General features: G+C 37.0%; 1 protein-coding gene across 1 annotated transcript; it reads left to right on the forward strand.

Annotated features, from left to right (window-relative positions):
- LOC140771309 (uncharacterized) lies at positions 1-27,160 on the forward strand. The gene is made up of 10 exons (XM_073112794.1): positions 1-268; positions 413-557; positions 2,901-3,069; positions 3,153-3,417; positions 4,976-5,064; positions 25,802-25,984; positions 26,070-26,155; positions 26,243-26,327; positions 26,440-26,609; positions 26,731-27,160. The coding sequence occupies exons 1-9, from the start codon at positions 52-54 to the stop codon at positions 26,572-26,574; spliced, it is 1,374 nt and encodes a 457-aa protein (XP_072968895.1). The 5' UTR covers positions 1-51; the 3' UTR covers positions 26,575-26,609; positions 26,731-27,160.

A 27,160-nucleotide genomic window follows, 5' to 3' on the forward strand; every position in this document is an offset into this window, starting at 1 on the left:
TTTTCTCCTCTCGTTTCGGGTGGAAGCCCGATCTCAAATCAGAGAGCTTTCATGGGAGTGGTGATCGAGAGGGAGGAGTGGGAACTAAACCCCCTCGTCTACGTCTTCCTCTTCGCGTCGTGCCTCGCTTCCATCTTTTTCTACCCTTACTTCTCCAAGAGCTCCTCTATCAGAGCCTCCACTGCCTCGTATCCTTTCGATCTCGGTCCGACTGCGCCATTCTTGCGCTTCCAGAGGAGCTTCTTGCTTCTCTATTCCTTAGTTTCAGGTTTCGCCACTTGGGGCACTCCCAAGTTCCGATTTTTTGCATGCCCATTTGTCTTTTTGGTCCACGGCTTTGGTATCATGCTGTTGGTCGAGATTGGGTTCATGATTTTATTCTTTTCTAATATTGTTCTTCCTCTTCTATCAGTGATTGAAGGGATTCAATCGGCATTTGGGGAGTATGAATACGTGCAGTATGGGCTTAGTAGGGAACAGATGGTCTTGGTTCTTGCAGCTGGAGCTGCTGCGGCTTTATTTATCGGTACATTCTCGGGAATTCTGTCTGATGTTATGTAAGTTTCTTTTTTTACTTTCTTTTATGGCAGCGTCTTTATTATGTTTAATCTCTTTGAAGCTTACCTGTGCAGTTTGATGAAAAGAAAAAAGAATTCTTGAACTAAGAAAGTATTTAAGAGAAGGAAATCTTCATGTTACTTGCAGTGATTTGAGAGAAAATGTTACTATGTTTTTGAGGGCACTAACTATAAGTTGATCAGCAAAAACTTAGCTAAAGAATACCAGCTATAAGTTGATTACATTTTAGTGAATATTGCAACAATTATCTTAAGGTAGTCACAAGTCTTTTTGCAATTTTGAAAATGATGCAGTATTTAGACTGTAACTATGCTTGTAATGGTACACTTGCATCACTGGTTTTGTCATTTGAATTCCTAATGAGCTATTCTTCAATGGGCAAGAAAAGTTGGAAGTGAATTTTGATCAGTCAGCTGTTCTGCTATTATGGAACATACTGATCATGAAACATGTTATATGGGGTTATTTTACTTACCTGGAGGAAGTTATTGCAATACTCAGATCCATGCTCAATAGTTCATTGAGGAACACACCTAATTTCCTTGCACTCTGCCTCATAGGAACCTCTTCTATTTGGATAGGTCCTTGGGCATCAATCGCTAGCCACTTTTGCAACTTCACTGCTTAGGTACCTACAACGTATAAACGTTTAGTCCATCAATGAAAATATTATGCTTCACATTTGTTTATATTACATGGCACATGTTTCATGATTCATGGGAACCTACTAATCATGGAAATTACTTTTCTTTTACTTTCCTTTACTTTATGGGAGAAAATATTTTAATGTCTTTTGTTTCTTTTAGAAATTGTATATTAATTTATATATGATGTGCTTATCATATATTAGCAAGATTCTTCCATTTGAGGTGTTGAAGTCGTATTGTTTTCTTGCCTTACACCATCTTTGAGAGAGTTTACTTATTTTAATATCATCAGCAATGCTGCTTTGTTGCAGTTGTATTTGCACCCGCACTAGTTCTTGCTCCCAATTTAGGAACTTCTGTTAGTTACTCACTACTTAGGTACATATATCAAAGGGGAGTATAGATGTCTAGATAATTCTGGAATATAGAACGGGTTTTCTCTCTTCTAATTTAAGGTCAATAGGACTACTTATTATTGGCTTATCTCTTTTTAATTTGAGGTCAATTGGACTGCTTATTATTTCATGAAGAACATATGTGAGATTTAGGCAAAACAGGTTCTTGATTGTGGTGCATATAGGAAATTAGACGACCACACTTTTTCAACATCTTGATATCTCTGTACTTTTTTTATTAATCATTCATTCTCTCTTCATGATGTATTTGATTGTAGAACAATGTAGTTCATGACATATACTTGGAAATAAAATGAAATAGGTAAATTCTTTCGACTTTCAAGGTGACTGCTATCAAATGTTTGCATAAGTAGTTATTAAAAGTAGTCCCCTACTTAGTAGTGTCATGTGGGTTTTCAAATTTGCAGTCAAGATAGTTCTTCAGAGCTATGAGACTTAGCAGCATTTGGTCTTACACGGCTATAATGCCACATAATAGTATGTTATACTGTTTCCTACTTCCTCCTTTCTTTTTCCTCCTAAATGGAAATTTGAAATTTAGATAGAGCATGCTTTTAATCTTCTTATGAAGAGCCATTCTGGGTTAGAAAGTGGATTTTGCATCTGCTACCCAAAATTATGTACCAGAACAATATGTTAAGCTCCTTTCTGTTACTCCTTTTACAATTGTTTTTTTTTTCCTTTGTGATTGCCTAATTTACCTAGTCTATTTTACTGTCGAATTTCTAGTTCTTTTTTCAGGAAATGTACAGGCCAATTACTAACTAGTAACTATATACAAATAGTTGCAACCCTTGCTGCTCGCAAACACATATCTTAAGGATATTTTTCACTATGTACATGTTTTGATAAGTGATTAATTTTACTTTGGTCCATAAAGTCAACCTGGTAGAGTACCGTTTTACTTGCTTGTAAACAGGCCTTTTACAAGTGGTGTAGCTTTTCTAGACACTAATGCAATTCATGATTATTATTGTAGTCTCAAATCATCTTTCTAACGAAATCATCACATTGGCCACTGTTTTATTGAACACTTTTATGTGTTAAAACTTATAATTTCTGTATGTTTAATCTGTTAATGGAGCTATAGCATCTTGCTGTCCTTTTTAGTAATTCAATTTTCTTCGAGAAATTCTGTACTGTTTCCAGATACCATTTTTACATATTATAACGTTCAATTTTTCTTTAATTATTTTCCAGCTTTTGAAACTTAGAATGTAAGATAAAATTAGAATGACTAATATATCAACATTGGCAGAGGAGCGAGAAAGGCTTGCACATTATACTGCATTCTTCATCTTCTTGTGGGTGTCTTGAAGAGTGTAAGCTGGCTCCCAAATGTGTGGGTTGCTAGTGTATGCCTGGCTATTGCGTCTTCTATTTTCTCTTTCTGTTTCGAGACATGGATGGTGACAGAACATGAGAAGGTTTGTCTTTGCTTTTTCTCTTCTTGATGTCCTTTTGCTTTCCTATTTGAATATCCAGACATGTCTTTCTTCCAAATTTGCAGCAAGGTCACAAACAAGATATGCTAGGTGACACATTTTGGCTGATGACATTTTGTGAGTCTGCATCTCTTGTTGGAAGCCAAGGACTTGCAAATTTATCAGTTAAGGATCTTCGCAGGGGATTTTCACTGCCTTATGCTTCTGCTGCTTTATTGGCAATTATTGGAGTTCTCTATATCAGGAAAGAATGGAAAGAATGGAGTGGTTGTCAACATACATCAATAATTGGGAGTTATAGGAAGTCATTTTCTTCTCATGTTCTGCAAGGTGAGACGTGCAAATAAAAAGAAAGTTTATTTGCTCTTGCAAATAGGAACTTATATTTTTCATGTGATCTAGGTAGACATCTTAATTGAAATCTATAAAAAAGTTAAAGCAAGTGATCCTCTTGAAGGACAAGATTCATTACATGGAAATAAAATTAATCTCTTTGGTGTAGGAACAGAGATAAACAAGTAAGCACCAATCCTTTTGTATAGTCTTGTAAGGGATATTAAGTGATGAAGCAGTATTGCTTCAATATGATTGAGGTAAATTTGTCATAAAAAGTGTAGTTTGTTATGAAAAACACATAGTTGAACACTCTATGCTTCTTCTGTTTTACAAGAAAACCTTATTTCCTAAGTCAGTGAGAAATTTGATGGTTTTAATACCCTATCCCTTAATCAATGGATAGTTATGAACTTACGATTCTTGAGAATGGGTCTACTAGGTTCTCTCTCTTTGTATCAAATTGTACCATTGTAAGTAAATTTATGTTTATAAGACATAATTACACTTTTTGTCTGAATCTTGATAACAAAAACTTTTCTTCTTCAGTTAGAACTAGTCCTAGTTTAGGCAGTGAGAAATTCGATGCTCTTAATACCCTATTCCTTGATCAATGGATATTTATGAACTTATGATTCTTGAGAATGGGTCTACTAGGTTCTCTCTCTTTGTAGTATCAAATTGTACCATTGTAAGTAAAGTTATGTTTATAAAACATAATTACACTTTTTGTCTGAAACTTCGTAACAAAAACTTTTCTTCTTCAGTTATAACTAGTCCTAGTTTAGGATAGGTTTCAAAGTTTCAGCCAAAACTAACTTCTGCCTAGACATGCAGATGGCTCATTTCGCTCTTCGTGCATTTTTGCTAGTGTCGGTTAGCTTGCACCAGGTCCTACTGATAGTGTCATTTTTGTTTTGGATGAAATTTTGGACTGAGAAGTTAAGGATTTTCCTACAAATTAATGACTTGTAATCTAGTAAAACAAGGTATTTCCACATACTAAACAAATCCTCCAGGCCGGGTTACAACTGAACACAAAAGGCTCCCTCGTATCTTCTTCCTCCCCTTTCAATCTCCCCTGCATGAGCATAATTTAAATCCTTGATATAAACAGCCTCCCCATTTTATTTACTAATGAAAATAGCCTTTTCAGGTAATAGGGCAATGCTGTGACAACTTCATCCTCTTTGGACCTGTACAAGCAGGTGCATATGCACTGGGATGCTCTGGAATTATGGAGTCAGCTGAGTTAGTGTGTAAATATTAAACAAATAATATCTAATAGTAGGCAAATATATTGACATTGGCAGCAAGTGAACTTTAGTTTGAGAGACGTCTTCTACTACTTTACTATCTTAGTTACCCATCTATCGACCAAATGACAGATTCATATTGGTAGAAATTTATTGTTTTTATTTCCTTACAATTTAATTGTGATCTTCTTATTCAAGCTCTTCTTATTCAAGCTCTTCTTATTCACGGGGCATTTGTGCTTCCACCAACGTCTCAACAGTTTGTCTCCTCTCTTATGAGCTTTTATTGTGAATTTCAGACAAGAGAATATGGACTTTAGCATGGGCTCAAGGAAGCATTCATTTTTCCCTATATGTCTTTTGGTTTCTTTGGGCACCAACCATAGTGGTATGTCCGTATGTCACATTTTGAATTACCAAAATAGTTACAGAATTTTACATAATTGCCACTGAAACCTTTGTAAATATCATAATTGCCACTAATTCTTTGAAATATCACAATGTCCACTGAATAGTATGATATTGGATAATATCAAATAGCTTTTGAACTATGTTAAACAATTTATACAGGGGCAAAATAGTCTTTTGAATCTAAGTTCAGTTTAAATCATTATTAGTTAGATTTAACTAACAAAATGACATTTTTTAAAAAGCCTCAAAGATTTCAGTGGCAATTATGATATTTCAAAGAATGTAGTGGCAAGTATGTAAAGAACTTAATTAGTTATATTATTTCTCATTTGGAGTTTCTTATAGCATTTATGCATGTATTATTATTTGATATTTGCAATTTTGAGATTAATACCCCTTATGAAGTACTTAAACCTGTCTATCATATTTTCTTGGGGCATTTGTTGTTTGCATATTGAAGGCACATGTTCCTTCAGCTATATCTATTACTTTTGCAATCTGAAGTTTGTATTTTGTTCTCTGAAATAATTCTTTCCCTTTCTGTAAGTAGATATTCCTTCTGTACTAGAAGTCCCCTCTTTTCATATATAACCATATAAAGTGAAAATTGCATATGTAAAGTTCCGAAGCCCTGATGTTTGGACACATAAACAGCTATGAGAATACTCTTCCAAGTCTTTTCCTTTCCATCATTTATATGGAAGGGCATATTATTGCAAACCAGATTTGAGCTGATCTGTTTGCAGGAAAAATCTTATATTTTTATTGGAGGTAGCCTTGTGAGTCTCGGACATAATGACTTTGGAACATAGTAATTTTAAGATCGGAGTAAAAGATATGAAGGAAATAGTAGAGAAGGATCGAAACAAGACAAAAGTTGGTAAACTGATGTTGTGGCAGTCGTCAGAGGGTGGTGGATGGCTGTGAGGTAATGAAGGTGGGCCATAAGAATATGTGGTTTGTGGAGGTAGATGGCAGCTACGGTTTGGATATAAAATTAGGATTTTTAAGTTATATTTACTCTTAGAAAAATAAACGGCTATGATTAAAAGGGTAAAAGAGATAAGTGGCTAAACCAATATACGTTTCCTGATATCTAATAGACAATGACTAATATTTATAAGAGTAGAAACACAATGGGCCTTATTCAACTCACCTTACTAAGTTTACATACTTAGATTATTCGCTTTAATTAAAATTTAAAAGCGATAAGCAAAAGTAACCAACTAAACTCAACTCAACTCAACCTAATTAACCGACTCTCGTGGTCAAATTATAACAATCCACCACGCTTCCGATATCTTATCCTTAAGGTAACTAGAAACCTTCAAATTCTTGTACTCATGAGCTTCTCATGTTTTCAAGATTGCCTAAGAACATAATGTGAGTCGGCTGAGCTTGCACTTGTGATCAGGGATAAAATGGTCATCGTAGTAGAAGCACAAGCACTTCTTCCTGCGACTTCTAAGTTATTGGGTACAAAATAACGCATGATCTGCTGTTGGTTCTGTTGGACTGTTTGTGCGAGTTGGTTTGGGGTAGGTGCAACCTCTAGTTGGTCCTGAGCTTAGGCCATTTTTCTTCTACTTTGTAGATCTGGTTTAACTGATCCAACTTATACTCTATTAGAATTGCTAGTGAGAAGACCTCCTTAGAAGTAGTGGGCCTTAGGGCCTTGACCTTCATTTGAATGTTAAGCCTGAGCCACTGATGAATGTGCTATTTAGGGGCGAGTCTAACTAATTGGTTACCTGGTTGCATATCCGTTCAAACTCCTACCGGTAAACTTGAACTGATGTTGACTGAGTCAGTTTAGTTAACCAGAATTGAGCACAGATTGCGTTAGCAAAAGTTTGCCCAGACTTAAAGATCAAGTTCGCTCTGCGGACTTTTAGTAGTCGGGCGTGTTATGGTACGCAAAAAATTGCTCCGTTAGGTAAGTCCAGTCTAACTTGATTCCTCTTGAGAATTTTGAGAAATTTAGTTTGACAGTCCGAGCTTGAATTCTCAAATGTAACATGAGCTGAGTGAACTCGTGGTGGATGCTAGGCACGTGGGTCATGGGCTCACAAGATTAGCTTGCGTCGTGCTCAGGCTGCATGCAGGTCTAGCTTAGTTAGTTGACACGTGCCCACTGGCTCGTTCCACCAGCTATTTTTGGGATCATACTTGGGCTCAAAGTCATGCTCATGAGTCCTAAACTAAGTCAAGCGAGGTAGTCGAGCCGGTTTGCGAATTAGCTTGCCTAAAAAAGCATGCACTTCATCTCTTCCACCTGTTTGCCCTAACCTTAACCATAGGGCTGATTTATGGTTTTGGCCTAGGGGTATCGTCACAAGCCGCTGTAGCCTCGGTGGTGGCTGGGTAGGGTTCTTGGCGGGTCCTGGTGATAGTGGAGGAAAATATCGAGCTCGGGCTCAACTTATTGCATGGGCAGCCATGGCACATCTTTGCTGGTCTTGTCGGCCCTTGGTGGTTGCGGTTTGTACCGAAGACTCCACTACAGTAGAGTTGTTGCGGCGGAGAGGCCTGAGGAAGCCACCTTGACGAGGTAGGGCTTGGGATATCTCGCAGCGAAGGTGGCTGTTGGGTTTGGCCACTCAACGTCGCTGATGGCTGCGCTTGTGGCGGCCACCATTGGTTGGTAGTCGAGCAGGGAAACCGTGGAAGAGTTAGATGTGAGGCCAACAACTACGGGTTTGTTGCAGCATGGAAGGTTGTCAACAGCGGTCTTTCGACCGGCACTGATGTGAGCGGTGGCCATTGTATGGGTATGGAGAACCAAGAAAGAGATTGGCAGTGGTGGTTTTAGCCGAAAGTTCATGTAACGGCATGTGTGGAGAACTAAGGTTTCAGGCCCTAGTTTCTAGCACTACTAAGGAAGATGACATTGGGGCTATTACTGGGCTTGCTTTGGCATTGTTGCAGCATCAAGGTTGTTTGCAGAGATGGCAGGGGCTTCGTTGCGATTGGAGAAGGTGCCTTGGCTGTGGTTTGGTGGTTCTCTCCATTATCTTCTCAGTTTGGAGTTATTTGCCATTAGGGCAGCCGTTCCGTTGCGGGTGGCAGCGATGGGTGATGGTGCTAGGTCAGAAGGGCCTTTATCAAGGCTTTCAGCATCTTGTCAAGCCGTTTATTGTTCCCCATGGTACAAGGCTTTCTTCAATAGTTCTTTCAAGGTTTCTATGGATTCAATTTGTATCTTCGCCCACAAGGGTGGTTTATCAACAATGGTGGTGGTAGTGCCGAGGAAGCTTCTACAAGGATGGAGATGAGTTTCTAGTCTTCCATGGCGGCGATTTTCCTTAGATTTGTTTTGGATCGTGTGCTCACCATCGATCGATGAACAATGGCTCTGATACCACTATTATGAACCAGATTTGGGCCAATTTGTTTGCAGAAAAGTTTTGAGATTTCATTGAAGGTACCTTTGTGAGTCTTGAATTTAATGGTTTTGGAATGGAGTGATTTTGAGATTGAGGTAAACAGATGTGAATGAAATAGTGGAGAAGGGTCGAAACATGGCAGAAGTTGGTGAATTGACATTGAGGCGGTTATCGGAGGATGGTGGAGAGCAGTGAGGTCGTGGTTGGCCTTATAAATGAGTGGTTCGTGGAGATAAGTGGTGATTAGGGTTTGGAGGTAGAATTAGGGTATCTAAGTTATATCTACTCTTAGAAAAATGAATGACTGCGATTAAAAGGGTAAAAGAGATAAGATAGTGACTAAACCAATATTTATTTCTTGATAACAAATAGATAATGACCACTCTAATTTATAGGAGTAGAGGCACAACGGGCTGGACCCAACTCGTTGTATTAAGTTTACATACATGGATTATCTACTTTAATTCAAATATAAAAGTTATAAGTATAAACAAGCAACTAGACTCAACTCGACTCAACCTAACTGACTCAACCTCGTGATTGGATCATAACACAAACATGTAATTCTTCTTTTGGGGGTCGTACATGTAAATAAGCAATTTTTAAGTGACCACTTTTGATGGTAGAGTGGTGGGGACACCACTTTTCATCACGCTTATTCTTATAGTCGCAAGAGGGCTGCACTCGTAGTTATTTGGCTTAACGAGGGTTGTGACTAGCTACTTTCTAGGGTTATTTTCATCTTTTTATTTTTTTACTTTGTTTTGCCTATATAAAGGCTTGTAATCATCTTTTATTAATTAATGAATATTTTGAGAGTTTTCACATATTTATTTTTTATTGGTGGATTCCAACGTTGGTGGATTCTAACACTCCGGTTGGTGGATTCTCCGGGTTTGATTATTTTTCCTACTTTTCAAATTTGCAATTAAGACGTTTTTCTGCATCAGCTTTGGTATTAGAGCAGATCGTTTCTTAGTTTATGGGTGCTCCATCGCCTGAATTTTATGCCGCACTATATCTTTTCTTTGTCAGATCAATCGCCCCACAAACATCGGAGCGCTACGAGATCCGTCGCCCGACAACATCAAGATCTGGATCCGAGTTACGCGAGGAAATCACCCTCAACGAGAACAATAAGAAACTATTACTATCACCAAATCTCCACATAAGTTAGGAGATCATTAAAAGTAAGCTTTGTTTAATAGATCTTTTTTTCCAGTTGTATATCAAAAAAAAAAAAAGAAAGAAAAATTAAAAGAAAAATATTTGCCACATTCTTATCTTGGTGACCTTTTGGATCAATGGAATAATTTTAGACATGAAAATAGGTCTGTGAGCAATTATGTCTCCTAATTTAAGGAGTACATGTTGAGGTGTAATATTTTGGAGGATGAGAGGATAACATTGAGTCGTTTTAAGCGTAGCCTTAACGACGATATTTGGAGAGAGTTTTTCAATAGGTTACCTCCTTGGATCAGGCTTACACTCTTGCGTTAAACTATGAGATGGTTAGTGAGCAACAATTGTTTAGGCAACCAATTGGGCGCACACCTCCTAGTTATGCATTTGCTAGTGTAAAAGCTCTAATAACAGCAATACCTTCCAAAACTACCCAAACTATTGCACCTGACTAGCTTGACAAAGGACAAGGGCTTCTCTATGAAACTGCAACTATTAATGACCCCTGTCGATGTTACACATGTAGACTAGTTGGTTATGTAGCTTCGAACTGTCCTTAAAAAACCCTTTACCTTGGGGAACAGGATGACACTATTGGGAAAGACGAGCTTGATGAACAAGTTTATAAACCTGACCTCGATAATGTCCAAGATAATGATAACGACCGTGGATATGGAGACCATGCTGTTGGTATCGTTCGTTGCCTTTTGACGTAACCCCGGGAGGCCAATGATTGGTGAGATATTCCACACTTATATTAAATGTGGGATCAAAGATTGCAAGGTAATTATCAACAGTGAAAGTTGTATTAATGCCGTTTCTTCTAGCGTTATATTTTACTTGGCGTTACAATTTACACCTCATTCGAATCCATATAAAATATCTTGGGTCAATGATTCCTCAGTTGCTATAAACGAGAGATACCTAGTTCATATCACATTTCTTATAAGGAAGACATGTGGTGTGACGTTGTGCCGATGGATGTAGAGCATTTTATTTTGGACTGCTCTTGGTTATTTAATCATGATGTAACTATTTTTGGGCGTTCCAATTCGTGTTCCTTCACTTTCGAAGGCAAGAAGATTAAGATAAATCCTATGCGTCCTAAAATAATTAACAAAGATAACAAAAAAAATGCTCATAGTAAAAAGGGTTTGCACATAATAAATTCCAAAGAGTTTGAATAGGAAGCAAACCATGCCTCTATTGTGTTTGCCTTGGTGGCTCGTGAAGTTGGGAGCACTACTCTCACTCCATCATCCGGAGAAGCTGCTCCTATGCTAAATGAGTTTCAAGATATGTTTTCGGATGATTTTTTGGATCAATTGCCTCATTTACGCGATATCCGACATGCAATTGACTTGTTCTTTGGGGCTTCCTCTGCCAAATTTGCCACACTATCGCATAAGCCCCAAAGAACATACTAAACTGCAATATCAAGTGAATGAACTTTTTATGAAGGGTTTCATCCGCGAGAGCCTAAGCCCTAGTGCTATTCCTGCCTTGCTCACGCTAAAGAAAGATGAGTCCTGGTGTATGTGTGTCGATAGTCAAGCCATTAATAGAATAACGGTTAAATATTCTTTTTCTATTCCACGACTTGATGACATACTTAATATGATGGTGAGAGCTTCAATTTTTTCTAAGATTGATCTTAAAAGTGGTTATCACCAAATCTGAATTTGCCCAGGTAATGAATGGAAAATTGCTTTTAAGATGAAAGACGGGTTGTATAAATGTGGTGATGCCTTTTAATCTATCTAATGCTCCAATCACTTTCATGTGTGTTATACGCAAGTGCTTCGACCATTCATGGGAAAATTTTTTGTAGTCTATTTTGATAACATTTTAATTTATAGTCGATTAAAAGAGCTTCATTTGAACCACTTGCATCAAGTCTGTCTAGCGTTTTGTGTTGCTCAACTCTACAGCAATAGAAAGAAGTGTTCTTTTCTTGTGGATCAAGTCATCTTCTTTGGTTTTGTGGTTACTTCTATAGGAGTCCGCGCCGACCTTGTAAAGATCAAAGCAATTATTGGTTGGTCGAAACCGCGAAATATTCATGATGTGCGTAGCTTTCAGGGCCTTGCTACTTTTTATTGATACTTCATTCGAAGGTTTAGCACTATAATATCACCAATCACTATTGGAGTAAGGCTGCAAATAAGATTTTTGAAGAAATTAAGAGAAAACTGATAATGGCGCCTATAATGCGTCTTCCTAACTTTTCTAAAGCCTTCGAGATGGATTTGATGCCTCAAGCATCGAGATCGGTGGTGTTCTTAGCCAAGAATGCCATCCTGTTGCCTAGTTAAGCAAAAAACTAAATGAGGCCAAACAAAAGTACTCCACTTACAATAAGGAATTCTATGCGGTTATTCAAGCTTTGCGCTATTGGCACTATTATTTACTTCCACATGAATTTATGCTTTATACAAAGCTCTTCGATTTCTAAATTATCAGAAGAAAATAATTCGAGACATGCTCGTTGGATCGAGTTCTTATAGGAGTACTCTTTTGTATTCAAACATAGAGATAGGGTTGAGAATAAGGCGGCTGATGCACTTAGCCGAAGGGTTAGCCTTCTTTCTGCCATTAGCGTCAAAGTCACTGGGTTTGACAAAATAAAGGAAGACTATACGACTTGCTCGGACTTTGGAGAAATCGTTCTCACTTTGCTGAATGATCTGAACATAGTTTTGGACAAGTATTCCCTCCAGGATGGTTACCTGTTTAAGGCTAATAAGCTGTGTGTTCTCCGTACGTCCATGCGTGACTTCCTAGTTTAGGAGATCCATGCTGGTGGCCTATCGAGTCATTTTGGACGTGATAAGACCTTCGAAAAAGTGGAGCGGCAATTCTATTGGCTAAGTCTCAATTTTGACGTCGCAAAATTAGTTGGTCAATGTAGGACTTGTCAATTAGCGAAGCATAGAAAATAAAACACTAAACTTTACACTCCGTTACCTGTGCCTGATCACCCATGGCAGGACGTAAGTATGGATTTTGTCTTGGGTTTACCTCACACCTTTGCAAAATATGATTCAATCCTCGTGGTTGTAGATTGCTTATCTAAGATGGCCCATTTTATTCCTTATGCTAAGACCTCTGAGCATCATATGTGGCCAAATTGTATTCTACACATATAGTCAAGTTATATGGTCTATCAAAAACTATTGTTTTTGACCGGGGTGTTCGTTTTATGAGCTATTTTTGGAAAACCTTTTGGTACATGATTAGCACAAAATTGAAGTTCTCTACAACCTATCATCCTCAAATCGACGGTCAAACCAAGGTCGTTAATCATAGTCTTGGAAATCTTTTGCGATGTCTCATGAGTAATTATAACAAAAACTAGGATGTCATTTTTTCTATAGCTCAATTTGCATATAATAACTCCATCAATAAGTTTTTAGGCATGAGTCCATTTGAAGTTGTTCATGGTTTTAAAGCATGCAAACCTCTAGATCTGTTGCCCATGTCATCTTATGCTAGAATCTCTGAGTCTGGCGAAGTATTTGCACATTATGTTCATTCTTTGCATCAGGAGATTGCTAAGCGAATTGAGACGAGTAATCACTAATATAAAATATATGCTAATTTGCACAAATGTGCCAAGGAGTTCAATGTTGGAGATGATGTAATGATTCATCTCAGACCCGAATGATTCCTTTCAAGAGCTGTTCGGAAGTTGCATGCCCGTAGTGCAAGACCTTTTCAAGTTTTGAAACATATAAGCGTTGATGCTTATGTCATTGATATTCCTCCTGATTATGGTATTAGTTGTACTTTTAATATTGAGGATCTAGTAGCTTACCAACTACCTATGCATATTCCCACCAATCCTTATGCTGCATCTACTACTCTTTTAGACATCCCTGCTGTGCCGTAAACCACTTCTCCTTTCTCATCCACATCACAAGAAAAGATAAACGCTATTTTAGATGATTAAATAACATCTATTGCAGAAGAAGGGGTTCACTATTTTCTCATTCGATGGCACGAATGACAAGAGTCTGATTGTACGTGGATTACTCGCGAGGAATTACAGCAGCTTGACTCTTACATTTTGGAATACTATCAGAGCCACTCGACTGAGTCGAGTTTCTTCCACCCCGGGAGTAGTGAGGACACCACTTTTCGTCACGTTTATTCTCGTAGGCATAAAAAGGTTATATCCGTAACCCTTTGGCTTAACGAGGGTGGTGACTAGCCACCTTCTAAGGCTATTTTCATTTTTTTGTCTTTTACTTTGTTTTGCCTATATAAAGCTTGTAATCATCTTTTATTAATTAATGAATATTTTTAGAGTTCTCACATATTGAGTGTTTGTTGGTAGACTCCAACGTCGGTAGATTTCGACACCCTAGTTGGTGGATTCTCCGGGTTTGATTATTTTCGTTACTTTTTAAATATGTAATCGAGACATTGTCCAGCATCATAGAGGGTGGCTAAAATACTATATAGCATCTATGCATAAGAGGTTTTTTATTCGAGCATATGCGATTTATGTTAGACATCGCTGAATATTGTATATAGTAAAGTAGGACATATGAAAATAAAATAACAAATAAAATAAGCGAGGGAGAAGTGGAATTCAAAACTTTTAAAGATCTATATAAGATTATTCTAGGAAATTATAACATCATAAAATGTTGAAGTATGAAATTTCAATTAAGATAATGATAGAAAAGGAAAAAAAAATGGGATAAAGATAATTAAAATAAATATTACAAATGTTTACAAAGAATTGTATTCAGCTAGTCATTTTTATTCATTATGACAAAAGGTAGCCCACATTTGTTTGGCATAGAATAGACTGATACCAATATTATGCATCAGATCTGGATCGATCTGAACATAAAAAAATTATAATATTTTATGTTGTGATAGTCTCATGAGCTATGAAACACGGACACTTCAAATAGCATGCCGTGTTTGTGTCTGACACTTGTCGGACACCGACACTCGTCGGACACTTATTAGACACGTGTCGGATACTTATTGGACACGTGTCGGATACTTCTACGACATATCCCATATTTAAAAAATTATAGAATAAATTCGGACACTCCTTAGACACTTTTAGACACCCTTGAAAAACTTTTTGGACATAAGATTTATCATATACTATAAAAGTTGATAATATAAATTATCAATTTTAGAAAATTCCTGCATATGCTATAGAAATATAATGCAACAATCACAAGTTAGTACATACAAGAAAATTAATATTAATGCAAATTATTGTAAAATCACAGATTCGCCTATGCCATCCACTGTAGTTAAGTAATGGTGGTTAGTTATTTATTCTCAGGTATATTTATTCTTATAATATAGAATTGTATTATCACGTATTAGCATTATCATTTTTGGCTTTGTAGTATTGTATACGTTTTGTTTTTCTCTCATGAATAATTTATGCATGCTTGTGTATTTATACTATAAGTTTAGAAAAATATTTCTTTAAACATATTGATAATATATATAATGCTTTTGTTTATTTATTTTGCCGTGTCCTAAACGTATCGTGTCCTGTTTTTTTAAGATTTATCGTATCCCCGTATCCGTATCGTGTCGTATCCGTGTCCTGTATCCGTGTCTGTGCTTCTTACAAGAATCTATTGTATGGATGAAAAGATATTAATAAAATAGTGGAACAAGGTCAAATAGGGCAGAAAGGTAAATAATCGATATTGCAGCAATTATCAGAGGGTGGCTGACGGTCAAGAGTGGTAGTGGACAGTCGTAAAGTAGGATGGTTGCTAGTGGAGGTAGATGGCTAAAATTTGGAAGATCAAAATACTTTTATGGCTATGATCTATTCTTAGAAAGATAAAAACGCTCTAATGGTTACGGTAAAAGATAAAGACGAAAAAAATAATGTAACTAAACTCGGATTCATTTAATGATTATTATCAATATATATCCACTCCTATTTATAGGAGTAAAAAACCTTAGCGGATTGGATCCATATACGGATTAATCGATTTATTTAAAATTCAAAATAATAAGATAAAGCTAACTAACTAACTCAAGTTGACTCGACTCAACTAACCTAACCCACGTGATTAGATCATAACAATCCACCACGTTTTCTGCACCTTGTCCTTAAGGTGATTAGTCTCTCACGTTCTTATACTCATACAGCTTGTCATGTTAGTCAGTGGATTCAGATTTATCTTCCTCGAGTCCGCCAAGTAATATGATGTGGGCCGACTGATGCTTGCATTTATGATTGGGGGTAAATCAGTCATCACAATAAAAATACAAGCCTTTCTTTTTGTGCCCTTCTAAGTCATTATATACAAACGGTGCGAGATCATTGTCGGTTAGGCTGAGCCGTCAACGCAAGTTGAGTCGGGGTAGATGCAGTCTCTAGTAGGCGATGGGCTTGTGCAGTCTTTCTTCTCTCCTTGTAGATCTGGTTCAACTAATCCAACTTGAACTCTATTAGAATAACTAAGGAGAAGGCTTCGTCAGAAGTAGTAGGCCTCAAAACCTTGACCTCAGTCTGGATGTCAGGCTTGAGCCCATTAATAAAGGTACTCTTTAGGGTCGAGTCAGGCCAGTTAGTGGCATAATTGTAGATCCACATAAACTCTTCTTGATAAACTCGAGTTGTTGTTGATTGAGTCCAGCTTAGTCAACATGGCTTAAAAGTCCTCAAACTGGGTCAAACTGAACCGGGCACAAATCGCATCCGTAAAGTCCTGCCATGACTCGAATGGTCGAGTTCGCTCAGCTGACTGGTACCGCCTAATCGCCAAAGCTAACTGGACCTTTTGATGGTTGGGCGTGCCATGGTATGTGAAAAACTACTCCGCTAGATAGGTCCAATCTAATGGGTCTCCAAAGAATTTTGGGAAATCAAGCTTGACGGTCTGAGCTTGGATCTCAAATTGTGTCTTGTCACCGTAGGTCAAGTGACCTCGCAGCCGAGGCTGGTCATGTGGGACATAGGCCCATAGGTTCGGCTCATGTCGCCTGTGGGTTTGACTTAGTCTGATGGCGCGGGCCTATCGGGTTGTTCCACCATTCGTCCTCGGACTTGTACTCATGTTCTGGGTAATGTTTATAGGTTCCAAACTGATTTGCATGAGGTGGTTGAACCGGTTCACAAAAATCTGGCCTACCTCGAAAATCGTGTACTTCATCATCTTTATGAACTTGCCCTAGCCGCTATAGCCTTAGTGGTGGCAGCATCGAACTCGAGCTTAAGGTCGAGTTGGTGTAGTGGCGGCCATGGTGTGTCGCCAACGAATCCCCTAGCCCCTGGCGGCCATAGAAGGGACCCGTCAAGCAAGCCGCGGCAAAGCCACCCCGACATAGGAGTAACTTCCCACGGTGGTTGCTGTTGGGTTTAGCCACCCTACAATCGCCGGCAGCCACCACTAGCTGGCAGTTGGCCTGAGGAATTTAGTCGTGGCCGTCGGTGGTCGTGGAATCGTCGGACTCGTGCCACCAGCTGTGGGTTTGCTGTAGCATAAATCGCCATCACTAGTAAGGCCTGGATCGAGTCTTTGAGGGTGGTTTGAATCTCCTTCGAGTTCTCCTTTGATAATTCTCTTAACGAGTCAACAGACTCCATCAAAGCCTTAGCCCAAGCTAGTCGCTCATTGTCGACAGTTGTTGGTGGTGGCAGTGGTGTTGGAGAAACCTCCATTGGAATGGAGATGAGTTTCTAGTCTTCCATGATTGCTTCTTTCTTGTTCATCTTAGATTGCGTGTTAACCATCATTTGAGAAACGTTAGCTTTGATACCAATATTACGCACCAGATTTGGATCGATCGAAACATAAGAAAATTGTGATATTTTACATGGTGATAGCCTCGTGAGTTACGGTCCCAATGATTCTGGTTTAATGAGAATCAGTCGTCTGCATAAAAAGATATTAATAAAATAGTGGAGTAAGGTCAAATAAGGCATAACGGTAAATAATCAACGTTGCAGCGATCGTCAGAGGGTAACGAACGGCCAAAGGTGGTGGTGAATGGCCATAAGGTAGGGTAGCTGCTGGTGGAAGATGATGACTAAGGTCTGAAAGATTGGAATGTTTTTATAGCTATAATCTTCTCTTAAAAAGATAAAAGTGATCTAACAGCTACGGTGAAAGATAAAAATAAAAAAAATAATATAGCTAAACTCATATTCATTTAATGATTATTATCAATACATGTCTATTCCTTTTTATAGGAGTAAAATTTCTAGCGGATCGGATTCATATACGATTTATCCGATTTATTTAAAATTTAAAATAATAAGATAAAACTAACTAACTAACTCAAGTTGACTTGACTCTACTAACCTAACCCATATGATTGGATCATAACACTGACTGAAGATATATTCGCATATTGTCCATCTATCATTTGAACACTGTTTGAGTGTTCTGGTTAGTTTATGAGCCTTGAGTGTGTCGTACTTCTTTCTTTGAATTTCTTCTTTGGAGCAATAGGTCTCTTCTTTAGTGATCTTATTGAAGATCATAAAATGAGATTAACTCTTATAAACATCTTTTTTCCAAGTTTGGAAGAAGCATCTTATGACACCCTATTGAAATTTTGATTAAAACTGAAACATCACGGATGTCCAAAGGCCTAAGAGATGTCATAGCAAAGTTACGGTAAATTTGTAAGACTGATACTTATTTGCTGCTGTATTGTTAAATGAATAAGTGGTAGCCACTTTTATTGAATTTGGAGAAAATTAAAGCCTCATTTGTGGCGTTATCTAGTTAGAGGAGATATTTAAGAGTCTTTGGTCTTATCTCTAGCTTCTTAATATTTAGGAATCTTAGTAGTTAAGTTTTATTTTGCCTCTACATAAAAGGATCAAACACTCTACTTGTAAAAGGATCTAAAAATAATGAATTGAAATAGTACTGGAAACTTGCAAAGAAAAGTTGTCTTCTCTTATTTATTGAAGTCTCTTTCTCTTTTCTTGCATTTACATTACTTTTACTTTTATTTCATCTTGTGAAGAAGGTAGTCTGCTGCGCAGACTAGAAACTAATAAAACATGTTTAGTCCGTGACAAGTTTTATTAGAGCGATTGATAAAGTGTTGTTGCAATGTCTTCTTCTGAAGTTGCCATCATCGACATCGTTCCTGAGAAGCACCCTAAGTGAGACAAAGGGAAAGAGCCTCTAAGGGACCCATTGAAGATCCCATGTCCACATTTGAAGGTTGATTTGGGCGCCTCAACGATCGACTAGAGCTGTTAGAGAATCTCAACATTGGCTTCAAAGAAAACATGCGAACAGTGAAAGAAAGCATCTAGGCTGCGATGGATGCTTTCAAATCTCAATTTCGCGAGTTAAAGGCTGAGCTTGATCGACAAAATAATGAGAGAGTTGTTGAGGCCACTACCTATGAAAAGCTTCACTCCAAAGTTGACGAGGTCGACAGTCTCAAGTTGAGAGTAAGTCTTCTTAAAAAGGCTATTATACATAGAGATGATGTTATGAAGAGCATACTTAGGTTGCGTATCTTAGAGTCATGAGGGTTCAAAGGCATGCGCAATGCGAAGGAGGTTGAGAACTTTTTTTAGGGCATGGAATGGTACCTTAAGGCATTGTGACTTGAGGATAAGGGTGAGGAGGTCCAAATTGTATATATGTAATTCAGCGACAATACCATGCTGTGGTGCACCAACCGTCCACGGAGATCGAGAAGAGTCTTTGCCATATCAGCTCTTGGGTGGAATTGGAGTGTGAGCTAAAGCACAATTTTACCTCAAAAATGTCGAGTTCTCGGCTTGGAAGGACTTGTGGAGGTTGAAGCATAGCGGAACTTTTACTGACTACGTCAGGGGTTCACTCGTTTAATGATATCCATCCCAAACATGTCGGAAGATAGTCATGGGCATTGAAAGAGTTGGTAGCCAGAGGAGTTAATGACCTCAACGCCACCATCTCCATTGTTGAAAAACTGCTCGAGTACGAGCGGAGAAACGATCATGCTACGAAGCCAAAACTGCTAATGTTTGTCAATGGTAATGGTAGCGAAGAAGCCATAAGGAAGGTGCCAAGGAAGTCTTCAAATGATGCGACCGAGGTTTGACGTCTCAACCCCCAACACCCAAAGATTTCTTGCCATGTTTGTGGATAAAACCATTGGGCACGCAATTGCCCAAATAAAAAAACTACATCATGTCCAAATCACGGTGAAGAGATAATGACTAGAGCCATTCAACGCATCAATGCTATCTAGACACACTTGGGATAGCAAGCCCCTTCAGCAGAAGAGACTTATGTACATTGATGTTCAAAAGCCTAAGTGATGCCGTAGTAAAGCTAGAATTGAGAGACACTATAGTAAATAAGCAAGATTGATACATTTTGCTGTTGTATTTTTAAACAAATATGTGGTAGCCACTTTTGTTTACTTTGGAGGAAATTAAAGCCTCACTTGTGGCCTTATTTAGTTAGATGAGATATTTAGATGCCTTGATTATAACTCTAGCTTAGAGAAGATATTTAGGAGCTTTAATAGCTTAGATTTTTTTTGCCTCTATATAAATGGCTTGAATACTCTAGTTGTAAAGAGATCTAAAGATAGTGAATTGAAATAGAAGTGAAAACTTCATAAACAATGGTTGCCTTCTCTAACTTATTAAAGCCTCTTTTTTTTTTTTTTCTTTTTTGGCATTTATACTACCTTTATTTTGAAGTTTACTTTATCTTACGAAGAAGGTGTAGTACCGTGAGGACTAGTAAACCAATCGAAAAGATTAAGCCTTTTTTTTCTTTTTTGGCATCTACACTACCTTTATTTTGAAGCTTACCTTATCTTACAAAGAAGGTTTAGTACCGTGCGGACTAATAAACCGATCGTAAAGATTAAGTCTTGTGGCAGATCCTGTTCAAAAACAGTTCTATTTAACTTACAATACTTGTTTACTATGTTTATATCAAGGTTCCTAGTATCGGGATCGGGATCAGTATCGGTCGTCCAGAAAAACGATAATTATCGATCGTTCGTATCGGATCGGACTATTTTTTAATTATATAAAATTCTAAATATTATTTAAAAATGCAGGAAAATTTAGAAAAAATGACAAAAAAAATAAGAAAACAAAAATTACTCACATATAAAGTTTAAAAACTTAAAAAATATATTAACTTACTCAAAATTTAAAACTTTAATAAATACCGAGTTGGTTCTCGTAAATTTCTATAGTCTTCATCATCATAATCACAATAAGTTTATAAAAATTGATGTCTGGGACCTGATGCTCTAAAAAATGATTCCATCATACTAGTCATATTGTATGGATCTTGTTGTGTGACTTACATCTGAGGAGGATAATAATCAGCATTTGGATCTTGTGCCTGAGAATACTGAGGATAATAACTAGTATATGGATCTTATGATGGCTCCAAACAATAAATACTCGATGTACCATAATCATAGGAAGCAATATTTTCATGACGACATCGCTGATATATGTATACATCCTCAGTTTCTTTTTCTTCAATCCTTATGTCTACTTGACTTTTCTCAACAAATGTAAATGGAATGATCTCACCACCATATATATCATCAGGACTATGACTAGTATTAGTAGATATATTATCTCTTGCTGCTGAACGACTTGTACCAGCCTCTGCCCTCGTCGTGGTCTCTCCTAATATTTTATCTAACCATGGGTTATCTCTGTCATCTAATAACTTGTCCTCTATTTTTCTGATTCATAGAGTCAAGGGGTCTTCTTCATAAAAAACATGATTTAAATCAATCAATTGTTCATTTTTTACCTTCTTAAATTTTTCTTCCTCAATTTCATATTATAATGACAAAAAAACTACTAATCTTTTTATTGTCAATCGATTGCGTGTTTTTATGTGGATTAAGGAGAAAGTAGTCCAATTTCTTTCACACTGTGATGAAGACACAGTTTGATTTAAAATCTTCTTTGCTATTGACGTCAAATTTAATGCCTCATCTCATTCATAAATAGACCACCATTCAATTAGAGTATTATGAGATATAGCTGCAGCAACTTTAACAGTACTAAATTGCCTAGCTCTCAATCTATATCTCTCTATCTGAAATCAACAATATATTATTAGCTTATTGCATACTGATTATATTGAAAGTTAAAAATTAAAACAAATAATAATAAAATTATTTAATTGAATCATAATTCACTTCTTTATCGCAAAGGATTTGTTTATGAATATCAGGCTCAAGCTTGCTCATTACCTTTCTAACCCCCAATAAGACTTCACTATCATTATTGACATTTTTAGAGAATTGAAATATTAGATTAAGAAAATACCCTATAGAAATTTAAAATTTGTAAGCATTCAAATTTTTAAATATTCATAAATAAAAATAAATTAGTAAATTAAAACTTAAAAGTATGCCTACCAGCAACGTGTATATCTCTATGTAGTTGTTTGTTCCATCTAGAATCAATCATCTTTCACCACTTCCTATAATTTTGGTCCACATTTTTTTTATTGATTCTTTTGTTATATCCATTGTCTCATATAAGATTCCTATCTTAGACTTATCATCACTGTCTACAAGTCTTAATATTTTGACAAGAGCCTCAAATACTGCGGTGGCAATTGTAATATTATCCCAAAATATATTTTTAAGAGCCATATGTTTTAAAGTTTTACCTAAAGATTTATCTTTTGGTTTTATATTCTTAATTTTTATAGACCACTTCTGTGATATAAACATCCGTATAATATCATCCTTGTAGCGCATGATGCTTTCGAAGGCTAAAAAATGAATGGCAAATCTAGTGATGCCGGATCTAATGATCTCCCTACCAGCAGTCATCTACCTGAGTAAATTAAGAACCTAACCATGGTTATATATAAAATTTGTTAACCTCTGACCTTCACATATGAGCATGTCAATTTTAGGATCTTTTGCAATATCCTCTAACATTAGATCAATACACATGACGTCCAATATAAATGAGGTCTTTTTATCATTAGTAAATTTCTAGCAGCTTTATAATTTGCCCCATTATCAGTAACCATTTAGACTACTCTTTTTTCACCGATTTCTTATACCACCTCATTCATCAACTGACAAAGATAATCTGTATTTTTGAAATTAGTAGTAGCATTCACAGACTTCAAAAATATTGTTCCCATGCCAGAGTACACTAAGAAATTAATTATATTTCTTTTATTTTATGTACTCCACTCATCACATATCAGTGTACAACCAAATTCATCCCAATACTGTTTAAATGTCTCAATGTAAGTATGAAATTCATCTACCTCTGAGTCAAGATATTTAGTCGCAATATCATTTGAACTAGGAGGCGGAACACCAGGCCCTGCTGATTGTATAGCATCCACCATAGTGTGATAGTAAAGACTATCAACTACATTAAAGGAAATATGGTTGTTGAAGAAAAATTTAGAGATAGCCCTACCAATATGTTTCTTTGTATTTTTAATTTCTTTGAGAGTTGTCTTGATGGAAGTCTATGTATGACCCCCTTTTTTTCTAAAAATATGTATCCATTGGTCTAATATTTTCAGACTCTGTTGTAATACCAGGAGTTCTATGGGTAGAATTGCTACCCCTATATTCTCTCTCCTCGTATATTAACTGATCTAGATCTTTGAAAGTTATCACCAGTGCTTCTTCTCATCTCTTCCTCTTTTCTATGCATATTTCTGGTCTCTTTCATTGCCCTCTTTATCTGTCTCTCCTCATTCTCCTCACTTTACTCACTGCTATTATCATCAATGTGTATAGGATTATACATCAATTCTTTACGAACCATTGACACTCTTTGTTATGTAGATTGTTTATCATTTTTTTTGCCAATTAAATGAGCTAACATCTGCTTTCTAACTTCCAAGGACACTTGAGTGTAAATTGCTACATTTCCTTATCTTCTAGCTAAATGTTCTTTCAAACGGCTGACACCACCACTTATTTTTTTTCCACACTAGTTGCATTTAATACGTCCTTTATTTTACTCAATAATGCTGCAATATTACCGCCCAATGTCGGTATTATATGACTTCTCTTTTGGAGCCATTGATATTTTAATTTTTTAACTAAAAAATATAAATAAAATTAAAATAAAATATAAATAATTTAAAATTTATGAGGTGGAATACCATGCCCAATAGTACTACTACTGCAAGTGCTGAGCAGCATAAGCAGCAGCAACACCACTTGCTGCAGGTGCTGAGCAGCACCAGGTGTTGCTACCATTGCTAGTGCTGTTGTTGCTGCAGCTGCACTTGTTGCAGGTGCAGCTATTGCACAATGAAAAAAAAAAAAAATACTTACCCAAGGTTGTCGGAGATCAAGGTGGTCGAATCTTCGTCGGAGATCGTCGTCGGAGGTCGAGGTCACCAGAGATCTACTCAGTCACCGGTAGGGCTGTCAAAATAATCGAGCTTGGCTCGAGCTCGGCTCAATAATGCTCGATCAAGCTCGGTTCAAAAATAGGCTGAGTTGAGCTTGATCATTAAAGCTAGGCTCGAAATTAAATTCGAACCAAGCTTGATCCCAAGCCGGCTCGATCGAGTCAGCTCGATATATATATATATATATATATATATATATAATATGAGTAATATCAAACTAATATGAACTATTAGATCAAAACCCTTTCACTCATTCAGAATTTCAGCCATTATTTTCTGACACAATTATCTTTATTGTTTGTAATTTATATTTTGGTTGCTTGTAGTTTTTTGACACAATTATCTTTCTTATTTGTAATTTATATTTTGGTTGCTTGTAGTTTTCTAACCTATTTATCTTTATTAATTGTAATTTATATTTTGATAATATTTATATCTTTATAGTTGAATTAGGTTTTATTTCAAGCTTGATTCAAGCTTAAATTAATTCAAGCTTGCTCAGGCTCGAAAATGCTTTGAAATTGATAAGGTTTGAAATTGCTAATTGAGCAGCTCGTTTAAGCTCAAAATTGGCTCGAGTTCGAAATTGGCTTGGATTGAAATTATTTCAATTCAAACTTGATCACTTAATTTCAATCTAAGCTTGATTAGAGCCAGACTCAATCAAGCTCGGCTCGTTTACACCCCTAGTCATCGGTGAGAAAGAGACCCGTGAGAAAAAGAGAAAGAAAGAAAAGAGAGAAAAAAGAGAAAAAAAGAAAAGAGAGAGAAAAGGGGGAGAGGGGGGGGGGGGGGGGGTGGGGACATCAATTATTGATGATCTGACCCGCTCCCACCCATTTCGATTGAAACCCCAGCCGAAATCAGCAAGGCTGGGTCTGTTTCGCCCGATTATATAAACCTCCGTATTGATTCAGTATGAACCTGCCACCACTTTTTATGTGTCAAGATCATTAAATTGGTTCCAAGTTCCAACTAAACCTTGTGTCAAAGCTGATTCCTCAAATACTTAATGCAATTCTATTTGGGACTTCTTTGGACATTAGTGGTTTAATTGCAGTTTGAAATTTTCTTGAGGTTCTCAGATTCATTTGTAAACTTGCAGGTTTTGTTTTATTTATCCAATCCCATATATTGGATTAGCTGTCCTGAATCATATTCTGTGCAGATTTTCCATCAAGGGGTCTACAAAAACCGTAGATCTGATAACTTGTTTTGTATATGTGGAATTGATACCCCATGAAATTGGTCATCTAAAGCTGTTAAACCCCAAGCTAAGTGTATGAATTATTAGAGGTCTCCCACCACTATGCGAACTACTCTCCATCTCATTTTGAAGCAACACACAAAAAAGCTTGTAGAAGAATGTTGACAAACTAAATTGGCAACGAAAATCTCTCCATGGACTCCTCTGCAAATCAATAAATAGACAATTAAAAGAGGCACAGATCTTTCTATGCAGCTATGCTATTAAACGGAAAATGCTTTTACAAACTTGATTTGCACTTGTAATGTGCCACAGCAGAAAAATGGTCGGTTGCCTGTATTATTCTAAACATGCTATACAGTCAAATCTATGCTATCTGAAGATGATTAAATTATATCAATGTTGCTACTTCACAATTTGTGTCTTGAATCTGTTGTCTCTGCGACACGGTAAAACTCTAGCAAACCTTCTCGACTTTTTAATTGACTGCATCATACAATAAAAAATATTGCAGAATCAACTGAAAGGTAATCTTGACAGAATTTGATGCACTAAGGTCATTCCTTTTCACAGGCAGATGGGAGGGAAGTGCAACTATCACAGATATACCCTTGTTTTATTGGTTCAAGAATGCTCGGGAGCACTGGCTTTCCATGGTCTTATGGAATGACGTCCCCTGTACACAATGAGGATACCTTAACAATTGCATATATTGTTGCTGGCATGGCTTTGTCTATTGTAGCTTATGACTATCAGGTACTGAGCTGCATGACCAAAACAGATTTTATATTAAGACTTCTGCTTCACAATTTTCTAATTTCAAGGAATTTAATTTCTGCAGGAGATTGGAGTTTTAGTGATCGTGTTCTGCATCTTCCATGCCTGTGTTGGCTTTATTTTACCTTCACTTGCAAGACTGAGGACAATGTGAGTTAACAATTAAAACTTAACATAATCATTTATCTTTTATTAGTATTCCAAGTAGTTTAATTTCACTTACTGCTTTCACTATAGGTACTTGCCGAATGAGCTGCGTGGTGGAATGATAAGCTTATCTCTAGCACCAGCAAATGCTGCCATTTTGCTTGTTTTAATAGAAGTATGGCTCTCTGCTATAACTTACACGATTCCGTTAGTTTTCCTCATTTCTATCGGTATCTCATGTCAACATGATGAAAGTCGGACCCGCTGAACTATTTTATTCTCTGTAGGGTGGCTATCATCGAAAGACTGAGAATTCGACAATCATGGCACTTGCTGCTTTTGGTCTGTTTTCTGCTGGTGGTTGTATACACATGCTGAGATGGTGGATAAAGCACCCTCGCCAAAATTGGCACGACTTGTAGGATTATGCCCACATTGGACCCACGAGGAGTCTTGGGTAAGTTTTTGACCTCAGGTTACATGTACGTTTAATATGTGATATTAGAATTTTGGAAAAGAAGGGAAAACACACATTTTTAGGTTAAGACTTTAAGGAGGTATATGCTTAATCCTTGCAGTATGTTGGATCAGACATTATTCGAGCTGCTTTGGGATCTTCTATGCTGTGAAATGATCTCCATATAATCCTGATAGCATGTTTGAGTAGGGGTCAGAGAAGGAAACTGCAATTAGAAAATTCTGTGGTTGTTATAGTTGATAGAGAAAGGTAGTGACAGAAAACTCAGCTGTCCTCCGGCGTGCCAACAGCAAAAGTGACCATTGATTGGGATTGCTGTCATTGTGGCCTCAGATTGAAGGGTCGAGCATTACTTGTACCAAATAGAAACACAAAAGTCTTTGTAGATTTTCTTGACTTATTTGGTGGCAATGTTTTCTCTGGGTTGAAATGTGTTCGTTTTTTTTTTTCCCTTGTCTACTGAATTATTTTGTGACATTCAATTTTCCAGCTACGTTCATTTAATAAGCATGTCATCCAGTTTTGCTACA

The sequence above is a fragment of the Typha angustifolia genome, chromosome 2 (genome assembly GCF_048772165.1).
Source record: "Typha angustifolia cultivar Huaian chromosome 2, ASM4877216v1, whole genome shotgun sequence".
Lineage (NCBI taxonomy): Eukaryota > Viridiplantae > Streptophyta > Magnoliopsida > Poales > Typhaceae > Typha > Typha angustifolia.

Bases quoted from the DNA above. Each gene is read 5' to 3' on its own strand.
- LOC140771309 (XM_073112794.1), top strand. From the start codon at position 52: ATGGGAGTGGTGATCGAGAGGGAGGAGTGGGAACTAAACCCCCTCGTC. The intron at 3,418-4,975 runs GTGAGACGTGCA...TGTGAATTTCAG, and splicing joins TTCTTCTCATGTTCTGCAAG to ACAAGAGAATATGGACTTTA. The intron at 26,156-26,242 runs GTGAGTTAACAA...CTTTCACTATAG, and splicing joins CTTGCAAGACTGAGGACAAT to GTACTTGCCGAATGAGCTGC.